This window comes from Bradysia coprophila, unplaced genomic scaffold (assembly GCF_014529535.1).
Source record: "Bradysia coprophila strain Holo2 unplaced genomic scaffold, BU_Bcop_v1 contig_297, whole genome shotgun sequence".
NCBI lineage: Eukaryota > Metazoa > Arthropoda > Insecta > Diptera > Sciaridae > Bradysia > Bradysia coprophila.
The window spans coordinates 1,839,345-1,864,395 of record NW_023503555.1 but is presented as its reverse complement, the minus strand read 5'-3'; the positions used below and the strand labels follow the sequence as shown (position 1 = coordinate 1,864,395).

Genomic DNA, 25,051 nt, shown 5'->3' with positions numbered 1-25,051 from the left:
AGTTTACTCATAAAAATTCGTGACCTGAAATATCAAGTCATATAGTCTTTCGATCCCGTTAAACTCAAACTCGACCTACAGCCTCTATATACAATCTGTAGATCTATTGTCTAACGAAACATTTATCACTGTTTCAAAATCTAAATAACAGTTTCAAAAAGAAAAACTGACACACCCTATGTGTCCACTTTGTGACACATATTCTTGATCTAAATCATTAGCAAAGCCACGTTAAGCTTTTCTACCGCAATGATAATTATTGTAAGAATTGCTCGTTTATCTCTCGTTTATTATGTGGCTACAATAAATAAAAATCAAATCCGAATATAATTACACTACGCAAATGACTACACTTTTTATACGGTAGAGATATGATTTGAAAATAGTTTAGAATCACTATGTAGGTAAAAAAAGCATATACATTATGATTTCCATGGGTATTTTCTAATTGAGTAATTGTCTTCCATCGAAAAAGATAAAACATTTTGCTAGTGTGATTTTATATACGTCCCTACTGTTATAACTGTTATAATTGTCCATGAATTATTAGCCGATAATTTCAATATCGAAACTATGACTAAACTCTTTATGAATGCTAAAGTGCAACAAAACGTTCGATAAATTTCCAAACGAAAAAAAAGCTTTAAATAATAGAAAATCATTTGCATCATCAAAACCTAATTGTTCAAGAAAAAAAAAAGAATTTTTTTGTTGTTGACGAAAAAAGTTGTTTTTTTTTTGTATTTGCGGTGCTTTATAATCTATTGTCGATGTTGCATAAAAAAAGCCGTGTGGTCAGGGACTATATTTAAGAAAGTTCACATTTTGTAAAATCAATGAAATTTGAGAAAATTCCAGAAACTCAAGATTTTTCCAAGAAAATCCAAAAAAAACTTAAGAATTTTCCAGAAAAGACTTTCTCAAATTTTTCACGTTTTCTTTAAATTTAAGAAAAAAACGAGAGAATCAAGAAAATTCAATAAATTGTGCTCATAAAAGAATTTTCCAGAAATCATTTCCTAGAATTTTCCACTTTTTCTGAGATTATAGTACAATTCAACAAGAATCAAGAAAATCCACGAAAAATTACACAAATTTCCTTGGTTTTCTCGAGTAATTTTGAATTGATTTTCTCGAATTTATCCGTTCTTGCTCGATTTCCAGAAAAAAGAAAAATCGAAAAACTTCAACATAATCACGGCAAATAAGAAAACAATTTCTCAAATTTTCTTGCTTATCTCAATTTTCTTCAATTTTCCAGAAATGATTTTTTCGATTTTCGGTAAATACGAGGAAATTTATTCTCGATTTGCAGAAATATCGAGAAACTTACAAAATCTTCGAGAAAATCAAGAAAATTCAATAAACTAATTTCTCACAAATAGACCCTGGCATACAGTGTAAATTAAACAGCCTCGATGAAGCGGGGCTGTTTAGTGTAAATAAAAATATCGGATGGTGAGACAGAACGAGAGAGAAAAAAAAGCGATAAAACTCAACGACAACAATATACCAATAGCCTTGTTTGAAATTTGCATGAATCATGTTGGTTATTCGAAAATGCCACCAATTTCGATCATGATATTAAACGAATTATTCCAAGATATGTTCAGAGCTTTTATAAAAGTGACATCCGTGACACTTAAAATAAAGCTCTGTTATTGTTTATGTTTCCTATTTCTTACTCATTTCTTAATCCAAAACGTTATTCCATTATACACATTGTGAAATCAGTGGAATACAAACTGTTACAATGAACAAGTCTTGCACGAAGTGCTTTGCAAACAATACTCTGGTGCAAATCGTTAGTCGCGCATGCGATGGAAATTACATTATTTATCCCGACGGTAACGAATCATCTGGATATTTACCAAGAGTGGCTGGCCTCTCTGATTCGGATGGTTTAAATATTGAAATATGCATCGCATGTGGTCAACTTAACGGCCTTGATCGAGCTGCTTTAAAAGAAGCCTTCACGTATGTCCCCGAGGAGGACGAAGAATATAAATAATCAGTTAGTATGAATGGTGGATCGGTATTTTTTTTGAAAAAACTTAATTGTTTCATATTTAATTTCGAGAAATATATTGTTGATGATCTTGATTCAAGCCCTAAAATTTTTATTTATTAAACATTTATTCCAAAACGAAGGAACACTGTTATTACTGAAGACCATAAATTGATTCGTAATCATCAAAATCGAGCTTTTTGACACGGAAATGAGTGACGAAAAGCGTCATATTATTATCGTCAGTACCAAAAACGACGTTTTCGCAACAAATGACGAAAATTATGATTTTCCGTTGCCTTTATTGCGAAAAACGTTGATAAATGCTTGCTTAGGCACACGATGTGTATTGTCACACTCAGCCTACGACCTCGAGCGACAATCTTCACACCTAGTGCCTAAAAAGCGTTTATCACTCGGTTGTATAGAAAAATTGAGAAAGAGGTTCATGTCCCTGAAATGGTATTCAGAGCTGAGTCGGTTATCCAAAAATCCGATAATTTCGGTTTGGTTCAAACCGAACCGAAAATTTCGATTCGGTTTGACTCAAACCGAAATTATCGGTTCAGTTGGAACCAAACCGAAATTATTGTATTTTACCGCAAACTATCTAAAATGCAATCAACATCAACGTTTTATATAGTTGTCTCGTTCCTTTACATGCATTATTATTTTAGCAGAAAAATTATGACAGATGGCACTGCGCGGCAGCAACGCCCTCTGTTATCATTTATCTGATGATGACGTAACCAAGTTTCTGAAAGAACAGGTTAAGACACATCTGAGTTGATCACGAAGGCGGTGACACACAAATTTTGACAAATAGATGCTATTTATTGAACATACTCAATACACATTGTTTGAAATGTCAACCTGATAAAAACTAATTTTTTTTTTTCAAGTTGACATTTCAAACAATCTGTAATGAGTATGTTCAATAAATAGCATCTATTTGTCAAAATTTGTGTGTCAGCCGCCCTCGTGGGTGTCTTAACCTGTTCTTTCAGAACCTTGGACGTAACCACATTTCTTTGACAGCCGGAGCCATAGGTTTCAATTTTTTTTATTCAAAAATGTCGTCATACGTATTCTATCCGGTGAGGCAGCAGCAACGCCCTCTGTTATCATTTCTATGTATTTTAATGGCAAACCAAACATCTTTAGTCAATATGTAACCCTAAAAGCTAATGAGTACAAACCAAGTAAACATTTTGATCTTTAAGTATGTATTTCATTGTTCATTGTTATTGAAATGTGTTCTACAAGAAATTGCCGCCAATGAGGTTTTTTGAAAACTTAAGATCTGGAATTTATAGCTGCACAGAATCAATCAAGAATGGCAAACCGTTGATCAAAATCATTAGCTAAGCTACGTTAAGCTTCGTGTATAAATACACTACGCAAATGACTACACTTTTTATACGAAAAAGATATGTACAGATATCATTTGAAAACAGTTTAGAATCATAAAATATAGGTAAGGCATTTAACATATATTACAATTTCAATGGGTATTTTCTAATTGAGTAATTCTCTTACATCGAAAAAGATAGTGTGATTTTATATACGTCCCTACTGTTATAACTGTTATAATTCATGTTATAATTGTCCAAGAATTATTAGCCGATAATTTCAATATCGAAACTATGACTAAACTCTTTATGAATGCTAAAGTGCAACAAAACGTTCGATAAATTTCAAAACGAAAAAAAGCTTTAAATAATAGAAAATCATTTGCATCATCAAAACCTAATTGTTCAAGAAAAAGAGAATTTTTTTGTTGTTGACGAAAAAGTTGTTTTTTTAGTATTTGCGGTGCTTTATAATCTATTGTCGATGTTGCATAAGAAAAGCCGCGTGGCCAGGGACTAGTTTTAAGAAAGTTCACATTTTGTAAAATCAATGAAAGAGAAAATTCCAGAAACTCAAGATTTTTCCAAGAAAATCCAGAAATACCTAAGAATTGACCAGAAAAGACTTTAAAATTTTTTACGTTTTCTGAAATTCTTTAAATTTAAATAAAAAACGAGAAAATTCAAGAAATTGTTCTCATAAAAGAGTTTTCCAGAAATCATTTTCTGGAATTTTCCAATTTTTCTGTGATTCGTACAATTCAACAAAAATCCAAGAAAAATTTCACAAAATCCAGAGATCATTTTCTTTAATTTCTTGATTTTCTTGATTTTCTCTTGATTTCCAGGAAAAGGAAAAATCGAAAAACTTCAACAGAATCACGGCAAATAAGAAACTAATTTCTCAAATTTTCTTGCTTATCTCAATTTTCCAGAAATGATTTTTTCGATTTTCGGTAAATACGAGAAAATAAAGAAATTTATTCTCGATTTGCAGAATAATCGAGAAACTTAGAAAATCTTCGAGAAAATCAAGAAAATTCAAGAAACTAATTTCTCACAAATAGACCCTGGCATACAGTGTAAATAAAAATATCGGTTGGTGAGACGGAGAGAGAGAAAAAAAGCGATAAAACTGAACGACAACAATATGCCAATAGCCTTGTTTGAAATTTGCATGAATCATGAATCATGATTATATTGATGTTGTGCAAATGCAAAAAAAGGTTTTCCTTGGGAATTCAAACAACGAAAATCACATCCATAACACACGAAAGTCACAGCGTTTTTTTCTTCTTCAATAAAATGTACATTTTTATTTAAATTTATTTATATTTTGGCAAGGAAACAAATATTTAATTAATTATTATTCATTGTGTGAACATTTTGATAATATGAATGCGGTGTTTCCCAACAGGTTGTTTTTTTTGTGTGTAAATTTTATTTATAATTTTCCAAAAACAAATGTAATAACAAACTGTGTGCGCTGGTAATATTAACTTTGCTGTACATAGTTTTAACACGTCTTAAGCATATCATTCAATTACAATCGAGAAAAACAACAAAAAATTATTTTTTTTTTACTTTTTATCTACAGAATGCGACTATGCGACAACAAAAATTTACAAATTATATTTTTTTTATAATTTTTCAAAGTGATAAGAAAAAGGTGATGTTTACACGTTCGCACTCTCGGGCCTGGTAGAATTTTTATTTTATTTATTTATACTGCGGTGTAGTTTAACATGCATACAAATAAATAACAAATAAATGAAAACGACACATGAGAGATGATGTCTTGAAATTTAATTTGTCAAGAAACCAAACCAAACAAACTTGACGAAATTTTTTAATTATTTTTTTGAATTCTTTTTTTTGTATTATATTTTTGAAACCAACACATGCAAGCACGGGGCTGGCTCAAGTAAGACGAAATATTTATATAAATGTTTTAAAAGAATAAGAAAAAGAAACACGAAAAAAAGAAGCTAAAAACGCAAGTTGTGTGTACCATTATATATGTAGTATATCATAAACTCACTATATAGAGCCAAACCAGTTTGATTAAAAATTCTACACAGCTTCATCATCATTTTTGCATATTTAATTAAATTTTTTTTTTATAATTTCTGAACGATTTCGAATTTCTTTCGTAGATCAACCGAATCATTTTTCGGATCGAATTTTTTCTTTGCGGCCAATTTTGCCCGCAGTTCAGCTGCAGTCATATTCAAATTTAACCCATGAGACGATTTGGTAGCACTGCCATTCTGATCGGATTGCTTCACCGGCGGCGTCGGTTCGGGCGTCGACTGGACCGACGATGCGGATGGCATCGATCGCGTTTCCGTTGTTTCGATACTGACGGGCGGCGATGATGTACTGCTATTGTTGCCGCTGGTCACACTATGATCGTCCTTTGGATCTTTTGGTGATGATGGCGTTGAAACGGTTTGGATGACTATGTCCGGACTGGGTTTCGATTCGGTGATTTTAGTGGGCGACGATGGCGGCGATGTTTTAATTTTACTATTAACATTATCTGGGGTGTCTATGCCGACTGTGGTCGAAGAGCCGTTTGTTTGTTCGATGATGCGATTGTCTTTGTTTACCGGAACTGCTGGATCGACAACGAGTAATTGAACTTCGGAAGCAATGGCCTTGATTCGTTGAACCACCTGTTTGTGAGTTTCATTGCCAATGTTAACGCCATTCACTTCGATGATTCGATCGCCTTGTTTCAGACCAGACCGTTCGGCTGGTGAACCGTCGTCCACTTTACCGATATATTGTCCTTGTTTGCCCTTTTCTGCGTGCAAATTGAAACCATATCCATCGAAATCGTCCACTTTGATCACGTGACACAGTCTAGAGGTGTGCACAATTCCATTTTCTGTTTTCGACATTTTTTTTAAATATTTTTCCACCAATTTCTATTTAACAATCAATTGTCACGTAAATTTGAATAACTTCCAGCGAACCACTTGTTGAATTTAACGTTTTGTAAAATGAATTGGGTTTTTTGTGTGTGTTTGATCAAAATCAAATTGTTTGTTTAACACACAGCACAGCACACTCGAAATTAATTGATTTTTACGATTTCAAAATTTCAAATTAAAATTTTTTCTTTTTTTTTAATTTTTATCGCATGAGCAACACTCCTCGCGCAATAGATATTTCATTACACGATCATTATTATTCTCCACAAAAATTAATGCTAGTTTCGATGAAAAAATGATCTAAGCACATGTGACACACACTAGTGACTACGGTTACACAGCTTCAGCAGCACATATGTGGATGGAAAAACAACAAAAGTTTTTTTTTATTATTATTTTCCAGGTATAATATACACGTAATTACTGTCTATCTTCCGAAATATTCACCGAACGAACAAACGTAGCACATGAAACCGTATACGGCTTTCAAGTAAATGGACACAAAAACAAAAAATTGTTCATCAATTCCACAACGAAATGGAAAGTATACAACGTTTCCAATATTAAGACGGTGTTAGTCGATACTGGTGTCGATACGTTTCAAACGAAATGTTTTTTTTTTCTATATTTTCATTAGCACACAGTTCCCAAATTATCGTAAAAAAATTTGATTGGCGAAAATTTTTGTTAAAAAAAAAACTTTATTTGGAAGATGATTCCATTCGATGGCAGTTATAATGTGAAAACACTTGTTTCTTTCACGAGCTCGAAATCGAAATTGTTATCAACAGCACATCACACAAAACAATACAGTCAAACCAACCTTCAACAGGTAGGTCAAATAAAGTTGTCTTTGTATGGGAGAAAAAAATCGTAATGGTTTTGTGTGGAAGTAAATGCAACACCATTAATGAAACAAAATATCAGCCTCTGAGGTAAATCCATTGCAGTAGTAACAATAAAAATAAATGAATGCTCACCTGTTGTTACCAGTACTTTCAACAATAAGACAAATTGACCATTGCGTCACATACTAGAAGAATCGTATTTTACAGGCATAATAGTAGATTACGTCCTTGTTTGATAGTGTTAGCATTTTGGAGTAGTTTGGAAAGTTGTTGAAAAAAATCCTCAAGAAAATCTTGTCACTACTCAGTGATCAATGTTCGTTTGGAAGCTTTTACTTTATGTCGAATGTGAGGGTTGCGAAATACAAAGTCCTAAACAAGTACGTAGGAAATTTTCCTAATTTCCCGATGGTTGTATTAGTAAAATAATTTATGTACGGCGAAGGTAAGCGCAACGCTAGGACGTCATTCACTATTGTTCACTTACACAATGAGTTTAACAAATCCCTGATTCCAAACACCAAACTGATTAACATTTTATTAGAGAACTCCAGCGACTATTTTTTAGGAAATTTTTCCTTCAGTTTTCTCGAATTTTCACTGGAAAACCCTGAACCTTTGGTCTTTCTAGCTAAATTCAATCAATTATTGTAGACACCAAATTGTAGTTAACCTGAAGTTCATACTAATGATACCATGTCGCGTTCCATCATAGATTTGTTACATCAAAATTGAATTTTTGCCCTTCTGGTAGGCAATCAGTGATTGCATCTACTTACAGGGCTTATTAATGGGAATCTTTGATCAGTAAATTTCATAATTTCCGTAAGTTGGTTGGGATTTGTTTTTAATTTCTCAACAAAGCAAAAGAGAATTATAGTTCCTGGCTAGTTTCATTATACACTCGTTAAATTTCAATGGAGTGCAGAATTCGCAACAGCTGGTCCTATATCAGCTGATGTTCATGCTATTATTGTTTATGATATAGTGCACTTATCATTCGTGAATAAACGAATAACTCACTACTAGTGAAAGAGCTGCTGTTGCAGACACTTCAGTGAGAGTGTAATTTTGTCAGTAGATTTGGTAAATATTTAGTAATGAGTTAGCTTGGTAAGTATGTTCTCATTTCTACATTATTATGGTCTATGTTAATGTAGAGCCAATTGCTACTTTCGATCGAAGTATTTTCAACAGTGCAATGTAAAATCTATCACTTCATTGGTTGTAACAGAAAATTTGGTCTATGGTATCACATTATACAGAGCTGATTGCTTATCTTAGTCGACGGTGTTGATAACAGATGACATACCCGTTCGAAGTATCAACGAAAGGGCCTATAGACCTAGAGAGCATAATTTCTTTTATCATCTCACTATCACATGCTACGAATTGGTATGTCGAAGACTATCACTTTTGTGACTTTAGAGACTGAAACTCGGGAGGTTAGAGAATCGATTTCACTACAGCATGTGTTGTAACTACAATAAAGGAATCTGCTCTGCAGGAATATTCGTTCAAATTTAGAAGAACTTAACACTTTGTCCCATTTCACTTATATACCGAAACATTGATAAGACTGGGGTTTATGGCATCATCCCTGAACTATGTTACGCTTTTTCAGTGCTGCCATCATAATTATTGCGTATGAACCACTCGATAAATACACACTTTATGACGTTAAAATTATGTTCTACTCCTCATTTAGAAGGGTGTATTGGGGCAAGAACATAATCTCAACTTAGTATAGTTCATATTTTTGAAGTTATTAAAGATTCAGTTGTGATGGCAGCACTGAAAAAGCGTTAAGTAATTAATGAACGATCCCTTTTTAAGCATCCATATTCATTTTTTGAAAGACTTGAAAGAAGTAAGTAGTTCATTGTACGATCTAATTTTTTGCAAAAATCAATTGAAACTAATCGACTAGTCAACCTCAGCTGCCGATTCAATGACTACATCTATACTTACAGACCTAATAACAATTTAAATGTGACGAATTCACTTGATAATGCATTTCTTCGAATCATTCATTCAATCACCGTAACGCTACTTAAAAATGCTTTTTTGTTGATATGGAAAAACAAATGGAAAATACGAGAAATAAACCAGCATTAAGATAAATTCCCCATGTGTGTGTGTGTGCGGGTAACCATTTAACACGTTGAATCTAAATACCAAACTCAAATTTTGTGATTTATATGAATAATATTCGCATTAAAATTCCGGAAAAAAAATTTCTCCCATCGACACCTTTTTATATTGATTTTGAATTTCGTTAGAATTTTCGATATTCAAAACGAAGAGAAAAAATATTTGAAAAATTCAGTTAATCTTTTCCGAACGACAAGCCCATCTGCAACATCTTTTGTGGAAAGTGTCGCCTAACGTCTTATACAGAATCTATTACTTCAGTAGATTTTACTTAAGTCTTTACTAGGAAAGAAATCATTACCATTAGGTCATGAACAGATCAATAGTCGTTGCTAGAAGGTTTGTTAGATCAGAATTTATTTTCGAACCAAAAGCACGTATACAGTCCATGCAGTGTATGACTGTGTGTCTTATTTATTTTCACTTGATTGCACATTTTGTTAAGATTACATGTTCTTATTATATGTAACCTACGTTACAACGAAAACATAAAAAAATCAAGAGACTTATGTTCGTGTATGCATTAGACGGTAATGTATACACACATGTACTGTATATATACATACTTACTATACTCTCGCTCCAAACGGAAGATGACAAAAAAAACCATCTAATAATAAGAAACACATTACCTTCATCTTTGACTGGATCTTCGAACTGATCTTTTATATACATTTGAATGATTTGAATAAAGATTTTTTTTTCATTCTCGTATTTTACGTTTGCGATTAGCTCTGTGAAAGATTTAAAATGGAACGCTGATTAAATTGCAAATTAGCACTTTGTTGTTATATGAATTGATTATATTTATTTGAACGGTTGAATGTGTTTTCAGATGATTTTAGGTATATTATGTGGAAGGCATGGCTCATGCACTTAATTTAATGCAAAAGACAAGATGAAAGAGTCGGATGTAGAGATTGGAGATTAAACCGATGTAGGACAGAAGCAAAAGTAGCCAAAAGTCGAAATATTATAATTATAATCCGTTTGACGCTGCTGATTTACAAATAACTTATAGCGATAAAACAAACAATTTTCCGTGTCGATAAGTCTGTTATTTTTGTTATATACGATAAACGGAAACATGAAGCGTGAAAAATGTTAATTTGACAATCAACATGCCTAAATAGTCGAACCGTGTAATCATTGAACATAATTAACGATCTCAATTAATAGCCATCACTATGTTAAGCATTGACATCTTTAATTGGAGTGTTACCGTGCGTTTGTTTTAGTTCAGTATAATTGGTCGATGTAAGAGATTCTTTTTCACCGGGAATGGTTGAACGGAACGCACAATTTTTGGTTTAAATTTTCGGTTTTTGTTGATTGTTAGAGTTTTTGAAAAAATCTGCCTTGGGCATGACACTGCAGATTTCAGTCATCTGAATTGATAAATTTGACTTTGTCTATCGGTTGTCGTTACGAATCGTTCAAGAAGTTTTCAAATGGAGGGGAAAACCAAGGGGAAACCGATATATTTTAACAGAGTACAGCAGAAGGTTTTCTACATTTTAGTTTGATCAGACGGTCTGTCTCTTGGTCAAATCAACAACCGGATCACACTATGTTTATGTATTGTCTTGACTTGCACTGACTATTTTTGGGAAAACACTTTTCCATTATTTTATTGAATTTTACCACAATTTTCTCAAAAGATTCTTTTAGAAATTTTGGAAAAAAGTTTTCACACACGTAGTCTGCGAATACTTGTCAGAAACCTTGAATGACTTAGGATTTGCTGATGCAGTTAGCTATTTGAAAATATTTCGATGGTGCACACTGCACACGTAGTAAATTTGTTTAGTTTTTGTATATACCTTTCCCTATTGTTGGGACGTAAATCAATTCACATGCGACAATACTTTGCTGAATGTAAAGCAGTAGCTAAACATTGTACTTTAACTATGAAATACTTGAATACACTTCCGTCATTGTATTAAATCAAACTAGACGTGTTTTCTTCATCCGAATCAATCGTCATTTATTCTTCCACAAATTACCAAAAGGTTATGGTCATCAGCACCTACGATAATTGAAGAACGTATTCACGTGGATAGTTTTGCATTTAAAACGATTAATTTCCGTAAATTGTGTTTTGCTAACGAAAACCGTAATTTTCTCCGGGCAAACGAAAGTCATGTCGTCGAACAACAATTTACCAGCGATAAAGAAATTAATTGGAAGGGAGAATTACTGTACGTGGCAATTTGCAGTGAAAACTTATCTTGAACACGAAGAATTGGAAAAGTGCATCCTGGGCACTGAAACGGACGCAAAGAAAATCTCCAAGGCAAAGACAAAAATAATTTTACTATTGGATGAGGTTAACTACGTTCACATTCAAGGATGCGAAACTGCAAAGCAAGTTTGGGACAAACTGGCAGAAACGTTTGATGACTCTGGTTTGAGTCGTCGTGTCAGCTTACTACGTACTTTAATCACAACGAAATTGGAAGATTGCGATTCCATGGAAGATTTTGTAAATCGTATAATCTCAACCGCACACAAATTGAATGCAATTAAGTTCACCGTACCCGATGAATGGATCGGAACGTTGCTGTTGGCAGGACTTCCAGAGAATTATGGACCAATGATAATGGGAATTGAAAATTCCGGAACAAACATTACTGGCGACGTTATCAAAACTAAGCTTCTGCAGGATGTTCAAAGTGCAAGTTCGAGTGTGAATAGTGCATTTTTTGGCTCGTCACGTTCGTCGCATCAATCAAAACATAAGTTTATCAAAAATAAGGTCAGATGTTTTGAGTGCAATCAATATGGACACAAGGCCAGTGTTTGTCAGAAGAAAAATCCGAATAAGAAGAGCACGGCGAATAAATGTGAAACGTCAACAAGTTTACAAAGTGCGAAGAAAGCTACGGCGTTTTCAGCAGTTTTTTCTGGAGGATTATCGGATAGAGACAATTGGTATGTGGATTCCGGCGCATCAGCTCATTTTACAATGCGTGACGACTGGATGCAGACACAACAGCCACCGAAAATGAGAGAAATCATCGTCGCAAATGATGCAAAGCTACCAGTGAAAGCGTCAGGAAAAGTGATGATGAACGTGGATTGTGGTGGTGACAGTAATGAAATTTCTATCAACAACGTGCAACATGTACCAGAATTATCAGCGAATTTGTTGTCTGTTTCGCAACTAGTTTTGAAAGGATTCACTGTTAACTTCGACAAGAGTGGATGTCGCATAATTGATGCTGAGGGCAACATTTGCGCTACGGCAGCGTTGGTCAACAATGTTTTTAAGTTGAACGTCATCAAAGGTCAATGTTTTTTGGCTGACACGAATAACGACAATGAATTATGGCATCGGAGGATGGGCCATCTGAATCAGAAATCGTTACTGAAGCTGAACAATGGTTTGGCTACCGGGATCAAATTTACACCGTCGAAAGATGACGCAACTTGCATTTCGTGTCTAAAGGGCAAACAATCCAGGTTTCCCTTTCCGAAGAAGGGCACCAGAGCAACATCAATTTTGGAATTGGTTCATTCAGATTTATGTGGTCCAATGGAAACGACTTCGATTGGTGGTGCCAAATATTACTTAACTTTCGTGGACGATTTTTCACGAAACGTTTTCGTCTACTTTCTGAAAGCGAAGTCAGAGGTTAAACAACGGTTCACAGAATTCAAAGCGTTGGTCGAAAATCAGCTGGACACCAAAATCAAAATCATCCGAACCGATAATGGGCTGGAATATTGCAACGAGGAGTTGGAAGCTCATCTCCGAACCAATGGTATTCGACACCAAACCAGTAACACGTACACTCCACAACAAAATGGTATGGCGGAGAGGATGAACCGAACGCTAACCGAAAAGGCGAGGTGCATGATTTTCGAAGCAGATCTATCGACCTGTTTTTGGGCTGAAGCAGTGGCAACGGCAGCATACGTTTACAATCGTTCACCGACGAGAGGCATTGTTGGAAAAACTCCGGAAGAAGTATGGTCTGGCGAAATACCTGATGTCAGTCACATCCGAATATTTGGTTGCAAGGCAATGGTCCATGTACCCAAAGAGAAACGAAAGAAATGGCAAGCAAAATCAAAGGAGATGATCTTTGTGGGATATTGCGCTGAAACTAAAGGTTACCGTTTTGTTGATCCAAAGACGAAATCATGTCAAAAGAGTCGAGATGTGGTTTTCCTGGAAAACTGTTTTATTTCAAAGAATCGCAATAATCCGTTTCTCATTTCAGACAATGACAGTAAAGTTGTTCTGAATTTTGATGCAGCCGATCACAATTCAAGTGCAGTGGGACAAGATGGTTTAAGCCCAAACGCTATCGAAACTGCTGAAGTCAATGAGTCAAATCAATCCGAATCGAGTGAAAGCAATGACGAATATTTCACCGATGATGGGTCCGACACCGAAGCCGAGACGACTGTGGTCTCGAATCCAACGTTACGAAGATCCGAGAGGCAACCGAAACCAATTGATCGTTTAGTGGTTGGATTATATGCTGCCGATTCAATGGGCGACCCAACAAGCGTCGGCGCGGCAATGAATTCTCCAGAATGCGATTTATGGAGGAAAGCCATGGAAGAAGAGTTTAATTCACTTCAGGAGAATGGCACCTGGGAATTAACGGATTTACCAGCGAATCGAAAATCAATTGACGTCAAGTGGGTCTTTAAAACGAAAAAGGACGTACATGGCAATATCGTTCGTCACAAGGCTCGTTTGGTCGTAAAAGGATATTCACAGCGTGAGGGGATCGACTATGATCAAACGTTTTCACCGGTGGTACGACAAAGCTCGATTCGTTATTTAATGTCACTGGCGGTGCAGTACAATTTGGATATCGAACAAATGGATGCGGTTTCAGCATTTCTTCAAGGAGATATCAGCGAAGAAATTTACGTGAATCAACCGAAAGAATTCCGTGTTGGCGAGAAAGTTTGCAAATTGAGAAAAGCGATGTATGGACTGAAGCAAGCCAGCAGAGAGTGGAACCGTAAATTGGACGCAGCTTTCAAAGATATTGGATTCAAGCAATCGAACGTCGACCCATGCGTTTATCACAATATTGCTGGATCATCAATCAACTTTGTGGCAATTCATGTGGACGACTCGATGATTTTTTCGAATGATGCGAAGGTGAAGCGGAACTTGAAGGACCAGCTTTGCTCGAGATTCAAAATGACTGATTTGGGCACTGCTAAATATTGCGTCGGATTTCATATCACTCGAGATAGAGAAAATGGGAAAATTTGGTTGGACCAGGAGAAACACATCAGAGAACTTCTGGCCAAATTTAACATGAACGATTGCAAGCCAGTATCCACCCCTACCGATCCGAATCAAAAGTTGACCAAGGATATGGCACCGAAAACAACCGACGAAATCGACGAAATGTCGAAAGTCCCGTACCAGGAAGCGGTTGGTGGATTGTTGTACATTGCACAAGGCACTCGACCCGAAATTGCTTACGCAGTTAACACCGTGAGTAAATTCAACGTAAATCCAGGCAAGGCACATTGGGCTGCCGTGAAACGGATTCTTCGTTATCTTAAGGGGACGATGTCAGCGAAACTCGAATATTCCAAGGATGGAAATCAAGAAATAATCGGCTATTGCGACGCCGATTGGGCCAATGACTGTGACGACCGTCGTTCTACCACAGGTTACTGTTTTCTAAAGCAAAATGGTGCAATTTCGTGGAGCAGCAAACGACAGAAAACAATCGCTTTATCAACTACTGAGGCGGAATACATGTCGCTTGCAGCGATATCTCAAGAAGCATTGTGGCTTCGCCAATTTGAAAGGGAATTCATGATGGATGGTCACTCGAGCTCATCAACTACAATCAATTGCGACAATACGAGTGCCATAGATCTGTCTAAATCAATCGGGTATCACGCAAGAACAAAACACATTGATATCCGACATCACTTCGTGAGACAACACATCGAAAATGGTCATCTTAACGTTCAACACATTGGAACGGATCAAATGATCGCCGACATTTTGACGAAATCTCTTTTCAAGCCTAAACATCTTCTGTTCTCCAATGGATTGGGTATGAAATTTGAATAATTTTTGTTTTATATTCTTTGTGTATCGATTTAAAGGGGATGTTGGGACGTAAATCAATTCACATGCGACAATACTTTGCTGAATGTAAAGCAGTAGCTAAACATTGTACTTTAACTATGAAATACTTGAATACACTTCCGTCATTGTATTAAATCAAACTAGACGTGTTTTCTTCATCCGAATCAATCGTCATTTATTCTTCCACAAATTACCAAAACCTATCTTACACAAAATCAACAAACAAAAACTTTTCATAAAAATTTTGTGTAAATATTCCGAGAAAAACATTTTTTTGCAACCCCTATTAAGTATAGGTATAGGAACCGACTCAAAAAGAAAACAAATTATTTCGTGTAATAGTCCACAAAGTATACACTCTGTCTGCGCAGATGCAATATGAAATTTTCAACAAAGAAAGGAGAAATTGTTTGAATAAGGGTGCTGTAAGTCATTGATTTCTCAGAGTGGTTTTGGCAGCGAAATAAGTCGAACGCATTTTGCTGCGCTGTAAAGGAAGCTCTGATGGTTGGCTTTATATAGCCAGCCATTGGATTTTATACACAATCGGTAAGAGGAGTTAAATAATTTAATGTTGTAAAAAGTTGAAAAAGTGTTTTGAAGTGGATTTTCCGTCACTGTGCAGTATATTTTCTCACCATCAGCTTCCGTCCCATTAAGTTTTGCATGCACAAATCTATGTCTAAAAGAAGGCGAGAACTAGTTGAAAATAGTGTTAGCATTTTAAACACTGCAGTGCACTGTTACAAACATACAGATGAAGTAACTTGCAACTACACAATAATTTCCACGATCGGTTAACGCCCTGTTAGAGTTACAAAGAACATTGAAGGTGCCAGCATGCAAATCGATATTTTTATGGAAGAGATCGAATTTTGTTGTTTGCTGTTGTTTGTAAAGTGTAAGCTCATCGCGATCGTTCTTTTACTTTTACTTTTTTTTATTTGAAGTATCGTTCTCATGTTTGATAGAATAGAAATATGAGTGTTTGCGGTGGACGACGAGGTGATGTAAAGCAGTGCCTACATTAGTGATTCGAAAATTCTCAAATAAAAAAAAATTGCGAAAATTCACGAAAATTTGAGAAAATTCGTGAAAATATTTTCGCTAATAGGTACTGATGTAAGAGGTCGAAAACCCGAGAAAATTCCAGAATTTCGCTTGTTTTAGCATATGTTTTGAATATGAGTATGGACATGTAAAAAATACGATGAAATCATTGATTTTTCAGAATACTACCTACTAGGCGACAAAACAGATCCGCCATATTTCTCACAATGGTGATCGGAAGGTGATTTTTTTTTTGTATTTAGTCGGTGTTGTAGAGTAATTTTTTTTGGTCCTCAATCAATTGACTTTAACTTAGTTATTTCTGAGACATTCATACCCGGTTCATCCATTTCAAAAATTTGATTTGTCGATACATTACAATTCTCTGATAAAATTATTTTCATGAACGAAATTCGTACGCCTTTGTGTAGCGTCGAACTTTTCGCATTTGTAAAGGTCTACATTTGATTTTGTTTCTCATTCATTTGAGACATTCACTGAATGTCATTCAGACTGATCAAATCTATTCGAAATATTTGTTAATCGATGCTACAAAATCATTTTTCGATTTTTTTATTTAGTTCAAAATTCTGTCAATTTAAGAATCGTAAAAATCTCAAGTTCTTTCTAAGATGGAACAAAAAAAAGTAGATTGAGTGCCAGAGTTTCAGACTTTGTTTTTGAAAACCATCTTTCATTTTATAATTAATGTTTTGTTTCAGAAATAAAAAAAATAAAAAAAATGCAAGAAATTATCTACGGTCACGTCGGAATCAGAGTCGTTATGTGCAATATTAACGAGTGCTATTGATATGTGTATTCCTGGGGAATCTACCTATAGCTCTGGTCCGACATGAGAGGGCCTACCACCACTACCACACCCACACCATCGACAATTTCCCCCAAGCTCGATACTTATGCTGTCTACTGTGAATAGCCAGCACGGGAATCGAACCCGGGTACCTCTACGCTTGTAACGAGTGTTTTACCACTACGCCAACGGAGAGGTGCTTCAACAATTTTTAAAACTTCCACATGCGAAACCGATCGTTTCAAGTGGGATACACTAAATCGAAATGGAAATAATTGCTAAATTGTAATTGATAAATTATCGCATAGTTTTGTCATTTAATTAAATTTTTAGTTTTTCAAATTATTTGAAAAAAAAAAAACAAAAAATTTAACATGATTTTGAACTCGTGCATGCACCACATAATAATACTTTCCAAGACGACGCGCTAACCAACTGTGCCAAACTGGCTTATGATGTTCTTCGTTTTTATTCATACATCAATAAATTCTATGCAATTGTTCTGTGGATTCGAATGTACCAGCGGACTAATTGATTTATGCATGTATGTATGGATGCACATATTTAACATGTTAGGTGACATAAATTCAGCGCTGTGTAATTGTAACGTAATTCCAATCAAAGTTCGATTGTAGTATTGGGGTCATTGTTTGACGTGCGAAATGTGTATATCACAACCCCGCTCATTGCATTCCAATGTATATGAGAATTCTATTATATAACTCAACAGATACGATTTCACAAACGAGACAATTGATATTGCACTTGTATTACATGTTTGACGCACACGGTCAAAGAAATAACACAGATGGCGCTGTCACCTCTCATAGCTCAACAAACAAAGTCTTTTGTAATCAGAATTTGATTGCAAGTTGCATGTGTGAAATGGTTGTATAAGAATACTATGGAATCCACAGCTCCGGTGGCCGAGTTGTTTAGCGCGTACGTTTGGTGATCAAAGTTTAATTTTTTGGCGCTGGTTCGAAATCTGTTTTATTTTTTTATTTTTTATTTTTTGTTAATTTTAATCACTTTGACACGGAAATAAATAAATGAAATGAAATAATTATTATTTTCATAAAGTCACATCATTTGAAATTTCCAACTTAAAATCAATCGGGTAATTGTTAACATAGCAACTTATTACAGCCCCGAAACCAAATTTGTAGATGTTTAGAGCAAGAAAGTTGTATGTAAGGATCGCTGTAATAAAACGATGAAACCGGAAATTTTTTTGTTTGTTTTGTTTCCCACGAAAAAGACAGGATTATTGATTTATACCTGTGACAAAAGGCGTTGAATGTTCACGTAAAATTTGTAGTGACAAATGGTTTTTTAAAGGAGCAGCAAACGAGTGAACAAGTCAAATGATATATCGCTTTACAAAAATATGTTATGGACGAAAATTGTGTATTTCAGAAGGAAATCAAATGAAAAAACATGATCTAACTTGAAGATCTTCTAATAACCGATTCAGCATCCAAACATTCATCAAACTAAAAGTAAGACAAATTACAATGTCACCTTGATGTTCTTACTTTACTTACTTCAAAAGTCCCCTATGTAATCATGTCTTTATGTAACTTTCGTTCTAAGCTACTAAATTTACATGCTTCTGCACCGAAAACCGTTCATTTCATCCATGAAGCATTTTTTTCGGTGCCCTCAGCATCTTAACAGTACATTTTGTTTACGAAGTCGCTCTTTTTTGGTCCTAGGTATGAAAGATATCTTACGTAACTTGGACATGATAAGTCACGTTTTCGCGTGGTTATTAACCTCGGCTTCGTCTCGGATCAACAAACTTCACGCGAAAACTCGACTTTTCAACGATTTCGTCTTTGTGACGTAAATATCTATTTAAATTAAATTAATTGATATTCAATCTCTTACACCTTTCATTGACGTATTCGTTAAATCGGTTACTTCAGACGTTTGAACATTATAGTTAAGTTTCAACCGAAGGGCAAACCATCCGATTTGCAACTCTTTTTTTTAATGTGCAACTCTTTGCAAGTCTTTTCATATGTAACTCGCCATGTTATTTATGTTATTTCTCTTATGTTGTAACAGTTTTTCATTCTTGACGATTGCGTTAGAATTTAAAATGGAGGGGAAAACCAAGGGGAGACCGATATATTTTAGCAGAGTACAGAAGATGTTATTTTACATTTTAGTTTGATCGGACGGTCTTTTTCTTGGTCAAATCAACAACCGGATCACTATTGTTTTGTATTGTCTTGACTCGCAGTGTTTTTTTTTTGGAAAACATTTTCCCATTTTTTTATAAATTTTACATTTTTCTAGATTTTTCCATATTCTCCTAAATTTTGCCAATTTTCTAATTTTTCAAATTGGGACACTTTGCAAAAACGTTTTCCTAAAAGTTGTCTACAGAAACCTTGAATGACTTAGGACTTGGTGATGTAGTTGGCTCTTTGAAAATATTTAGATGGTGTACACTGCACGTGCACATGTAATACCTTTGTTTAGACCATTGTTTACACAAAACTGAACAAACACTTTTTGTAAAACATTTCTGTAGATTTTCCGAGAACGGCATTATTGTGCGACCTCTAACAAGTCCCCCGATTAGTATAGGAACCGATTCAAAAAGAAAACAAATTATTTCGTATTTCGTATCACTCTGTCTGCGCAGATGCATTATGAAATTTTCAACAAAGAAAGGAGAAATTGTTTGAATAAGGGTGCTGTAAATCATTGATTTTTCAGAGTGTTTTTGGCAGCGAAATAAGTCGAACGTATTTTGCTGGGCTGTAAAGGAAGCTCTGATGGTTGGCTTTATATAGCCAGCCATTGGATTGGATTTTATACACAATCGGTAAGAGCAGTTAAATACATAATGTTAAACGATGAAAAAGTGTTTTGAAGTGGATTTTCCGTCACTGTGCAGTATATTTTCTCACCAGCTTCCGTCCCATTAAGTTTTGCATGCACAAATGAATAATCTATGCCTAAAAGAAGGCGAGAACTAGTTGAAAATAGTGTTAGCATTTTTAACACTGTACTAATGTTACAAACATACAGATGAAGTAACTTGCGAGTACACAAGAATTTCCACGATCGGTTAACGCCCTGTTAGAGTTACAAAGAACATTGAAGGTGCCAGCAGGCAAAATCGATATTTTTATGGAAGAGATCGAAATTTGTTGTTTGCTGTCGTTTGTAAAGGGTAAGCACATCGCGATCGTGGAATCTTCTTGTTTGAAGTATCGTTCTCATGTGGCCGACGAAGTGATGTTAGAGGTCGTAAACAAAAGAAAATTTCAGAAATTTTACATGTTTTAGCATCATTATATAATGAAAATGTAAAAAGTTACGAGTGAAATCATTGATTTTTCAGAATACTTGGCGTCAAAACAACTCCGCCATATTTTGGTTGAAACACTCTCACAATGGTGATCGGAAGGTGATTTTTTTTTGTATTTAGTCGGTGTTGTAGAGTATTTTTTTGGTCCTCAATCAATTGACTTTAACTTAGTTACTTCTAAGACATTCATATCTTGTTCCGTTTTTATTCATCAAATACAAAAGTTTGATTTGTCGATACATTACATTCTCTGACAAAATCGTGAACGAAATTCGGAGGCTTTTGTGTGGTGATTGCATTAGGAAAGGTCGGCATTTGAATTGGTTTCTTATTTGATACAATCAGATTGGTTAAAAACTCGAAATATTTGTTAATCGATGCTATAAAATCATTTTTGGACTTTTCTTATTTAATTCAAAATTCTGTCAATTTAAAAATCGTAAAAACCTCAAGTTCTTTCTAAGATGAACTGATGTAGTCGGACTAAAAAAATTTGATTGAGTGCTAGAGTTGCAGACTTTGAAAACCATCTTCGACTTTACAATTAATGTTTTGTTTCAGAAATGTAAAAAAAATTAAAAAAATGCAAAAAATTGTCTACGATCACGCCGGAATCAGAGTCGCAATTTGATATCCTATCTAACACCGAAAGCTTGGAGTATGAAAGTGACTACAAGCATCTACACTTATATGCTAGTTAATGGGTACGTCCTTACATTCTACGATATGTATGTATTCTTGTATGTCATATAGCAGTATATTTCTACTACATGATTAATGTACAATCTTACATCTACAACACTGGTCCGCCGTGAAAGGGCCTACCACCACTACCACACCCACACCATCGACAATTTCCCCCAAGTTCGATTCTCATGCTGTCTAGGTTCAGTAGACGGCACGGGAATCGAACCCGGGTACCTCTACGCTTGAAACGAGTGTTTTACCACTACGCCAACGGAGAGGTGCTCAACAATTTTTAAAACTTCCATATGCGAAACCGATCGTTTCAAGTGGTTACACTAAATCGCCATGGAAATAATTGCTAAATTGCAATTGATAAATTAGCGCATAGTTTTGTTATTTAATTAAATTTTCAGTTTTTCAAATTTTTTGAAAAAAAAAACAAAAAATTTAACATGATTTTGAACTTGTGCATGCACCACATAATAATACATTCCAAGACGACGCGCTAACCAACTGCGCCAAACTGACTTACTGCGTCTTTCGTTTTTATCCATACATCAATAAATCTTATGCAATTGTTCTGTGGATTCGAATGTACCAGCGGACTAATTGATATAACTCAACAGATACGACTTAACAAACGAGACAATTGATATTGCACTCGTATTACATGTTTGACGCACACTGTTAAAGAAATGGTACAGATGGCGCTGTCACCTCTCATATCTCAACAAACAAAGTCCTTTGTAATCAGAATTTGATTGCAAGTTGAATGAATGTGTGAAATGTTGTGGGCGAGTTGTTTAGCGTTTGTGGCGTTGGTTCAAAATCTGTTTTTTTTTCATTTGAATTTTACAACTCAACATCAATCGGGTAATTGGGTAACCAGATTTGTAGATGTTTAGAGTAAGAAAATTGTATGTAAGAATCGCTGTAATAAAACGATGAAACCGGAAAGTTTTTGTTTGTTTTGGTTGCCCCGGAAAAGACAGGATTATTGATGTACATTTGCCGTGACATCTGTTATCGATAAGCTAGGACAAAAATAACGACAAGCTCTGAGTAACATGGTCTTTTATATAAGATATAGGAAAATGCATTTAACAGATTAAAAAAACTTTGATCGATGGAAGTAATAGACCCGACAATAAAACTGGTCATGTGCTTTCCGTCTGTACGAGGTTAAAGAAGCCACAAATGAGTGAACGGATAAGTCAAATGAAGTGATAATTCACTTTACAAAAATATATCAAAAATATATAGTTTTGTCAAGTGGAAATCCAATGAAAAAACGTGATCCTAATTGATTATTAAAAATCTCTCATCATCATCCAAACATTCAATAAAATTAAAATGTCTCCTTGTTCTTACCTCAATCAAAAGTACCCTTATGTGTTCACGTCAAAAATAACTTTACATGCTTCTGCACCGAAAACCGTTTATTTCATCAATGAAGCATTTTTTTCGGTGCCCTCAGCATGTATAATATTGTACTTAACTCGGACGAACAATGAAAATTCACGACTTCGCCTTGGATCAACAAACTTCACGCGAAAACTCGACTTTTCAACTTTTTCATCTTTGTGATGCACTCTACTTAAAAAGAGCCAAATCTTCCGTAAAATATTAAATTAAATTAATTACGATCCAATCTATGCGTTGCCTTCTCTCTTACACCTTTCATTCACGTATCACAAAGTAGCGGTACAGTCGTTAAATCTGTTACTTCAGACGTTTAAACATTATAACGAAGTTTCAACCAAAAATTAATTCATTCTACAAATTGAGAGATTCCTTATCCAAAATGCGACGGAAGTCGTGGGATCACTTTCCTTTTAAAAAATGTAGGCAAATGCATTTACGCAAAATGCATCATTTGTCTTGCATTTTGTTAAAAAAAAATCTCATTTGCGACCATTTGTTCAATTTTTGGTTGAAACTTCACAGTATATTGCTAGTATCTCATGTTAGCCTTGTTTTCAAAGAACTTCTACAGAAACCTCGAGCGATATTTGAGAGCATTTGTTGTTCAATATTCTTCTTCTATCAGTAATATCAGGTAAGAATGATTATCAATGTTTACAGCTAGTGGTACAAAGAAATAAGAAAACAAAATCGATGCCGACATTCTTAGCTTGAGTGAAATATGATCAAAAATCGATTGAATGGAAAGATTTTTTTTGTTGCCAACCATAATTTGGAAGGCTAGTCAAGATGATCAAATCGCATCGTAGTCCGAATCGAAAGTTTGTATTTCCATTCAAATGCGGCTGCAGAAACACCTATTGATTGCCAATGCAAAATTTAGTTCACGGACCATTCATTTTCAACTGAAAAAAGTGCTGTAAACGCGTCCATAGACACGGTGGATTTTTATTCATACTACAACAAACAATATGCCTACATGAAGAGTATATCACATACACTGAACATAATTAAATGCATAGACTGAAAAATTGTAATAACAATAATAAAACGCTAACTGCCTATCCATACACTTTATAATTCGTTATATTGGGACGGTATATATACACAACAAAACATGATCAACAAATACAAATTTATTTAATTATTTACATTGGTATGGATGGACCAGAAATTATATTATATTATAATGTGAGAACTATGTGATTTTATTGTGAAGTCGTCGTTGTTGTGTTGTTTTTTTATTCCTCGCAAGGTTGAATTAAATTGGTAATATAACAATAAAACAGTTGAACATACAATCCGGTATACCAGTTCGTTCGTTTTTATTTTAGATTTTCTGTAGATTCACTTGTAGACTCACTCGCTTACTCATTGTTTATTACGATGAGCTTTTTTCCATATTCTACTGATCACATAAGATGATGAATGATTCTACTAGCGCAGGCTCTGTTGAATAATTCTGAGAAAGTGTAGCTGAGTCACTTAATTGTCAGGTTAAATCGAATTTATGACAACGAAAGAATAGCCAAGAATTTTCTGTCTAAATACAATGTAAGATTTTACTAGCAAAATCGAGGAAAGAATCTTAATCTCGGCGGGAATGGGGATATCGACTTATCGTAAATAATTCCACTAAAATTTCGTTTAACAAATGAGAATCTAGATTTATGATGCTTACGAAAAAGTACGTACGCGAACGCAGCATGTACCGAAAAATTGAAATAAAGAATCTAGATTTTCATTTGTTAAACAAATTTGGGAACAAATCCTAAACACAACGACTCTCAAATCAGAAAATATGTTGGATTTGACCTTTCCGCTAGTGTACTGTTATGGAATTATAAATTCCAGCGTTGTGTAACCAATTCAATCAAATTCATTCCACATTACATACGTATCAATGACAACGTCCATTAGAATATGACGAATGAATGAAATGAGAATGAAATCATGGAAGTTAAAACAAAAACTCATCAGACACCAAAACGAGTCTAAAATAACGCTATCGAACCGCTACACCACTAAATACCTGAATGTTATCAACAGCCAGCTCACGTAATCGATCCCTTACCTTGAAAGTAATAACTTCCATGCATAAGTCTCGTAAGTCTACTATAGCAACTCATACATGTCGTACCAAATTTATTAAATTTGTTTTAATTACTTCAATTATGTTAACAAAATTGTGATGCAAAAAGAAAATCTAGCTACCGTCATAACAATCATATATGCAAAGAAAAAACCTGAATTTGTCAACATATCTCAAGGTTGTTTGCGTGCCCGAAAAATATTTGAAGAAAAAAAAACTTAGAAAACCTGTTGCCATTTCGAATAAATTCTTTGGCTTTTGACTTT

At 34.7% G+C, this 25,051-nt stretch overlaps 2 protein-coding genes and 2 long non-coding RNA genes across 4 annotated transcripts in view; 2 read left to right on the top strand and 2 right to left on the bottom strand.

The window, feature by feature from the left end:
• The window catches only part of LOC119078732 (alpha-L-iduronidase), a 38,581-nt gene that overhangs the window by 5,200 nt on the left and 8,330 nt on the right, over positions 1-25,051 (bottom strand). The gene's annotated exons all lie outside the window — the stretch shown is intronic.
• Positions 4,929-7,135, bottom strand: LOC119078772 (Na(+)/H(+) exchange regulatory cofactor NHE-RF1). The gene has a single exon (XM_037186482.1). The coding sequence runs from the start codon at positions 6,264-6,266 to the stop codon at positions 5,481-5,483; it is 786 nt and encodes a 261-aa protein (XP_037042377.1). The 5' UTR covers positions 6,267-7,135; the 3' UTR covers positions 4,929-5,480.
• LOC119078799 lies at positions 15,814-18,283 on the top strand. Its single transcript, XR_005088057.1, has 3 exons — positions 15,814-15,938; positions 16,621-16,680; positions 17,162-18,283. It is a non-coding gene; the product is annotated as an uncharacterized LOC119078799 (long non-coding RNA).
• On the top strand, positions 19,952-22,225 carry LOC119078795. The gene is made up of 3 exons (XR_005088054.1): positions 19,952-20,092; positions 20,615-20,680; positions 21,143-22,225. It is a non-coding gene; the product is annotated as an uncharacterized LOC119078795 (long non-coding RNA).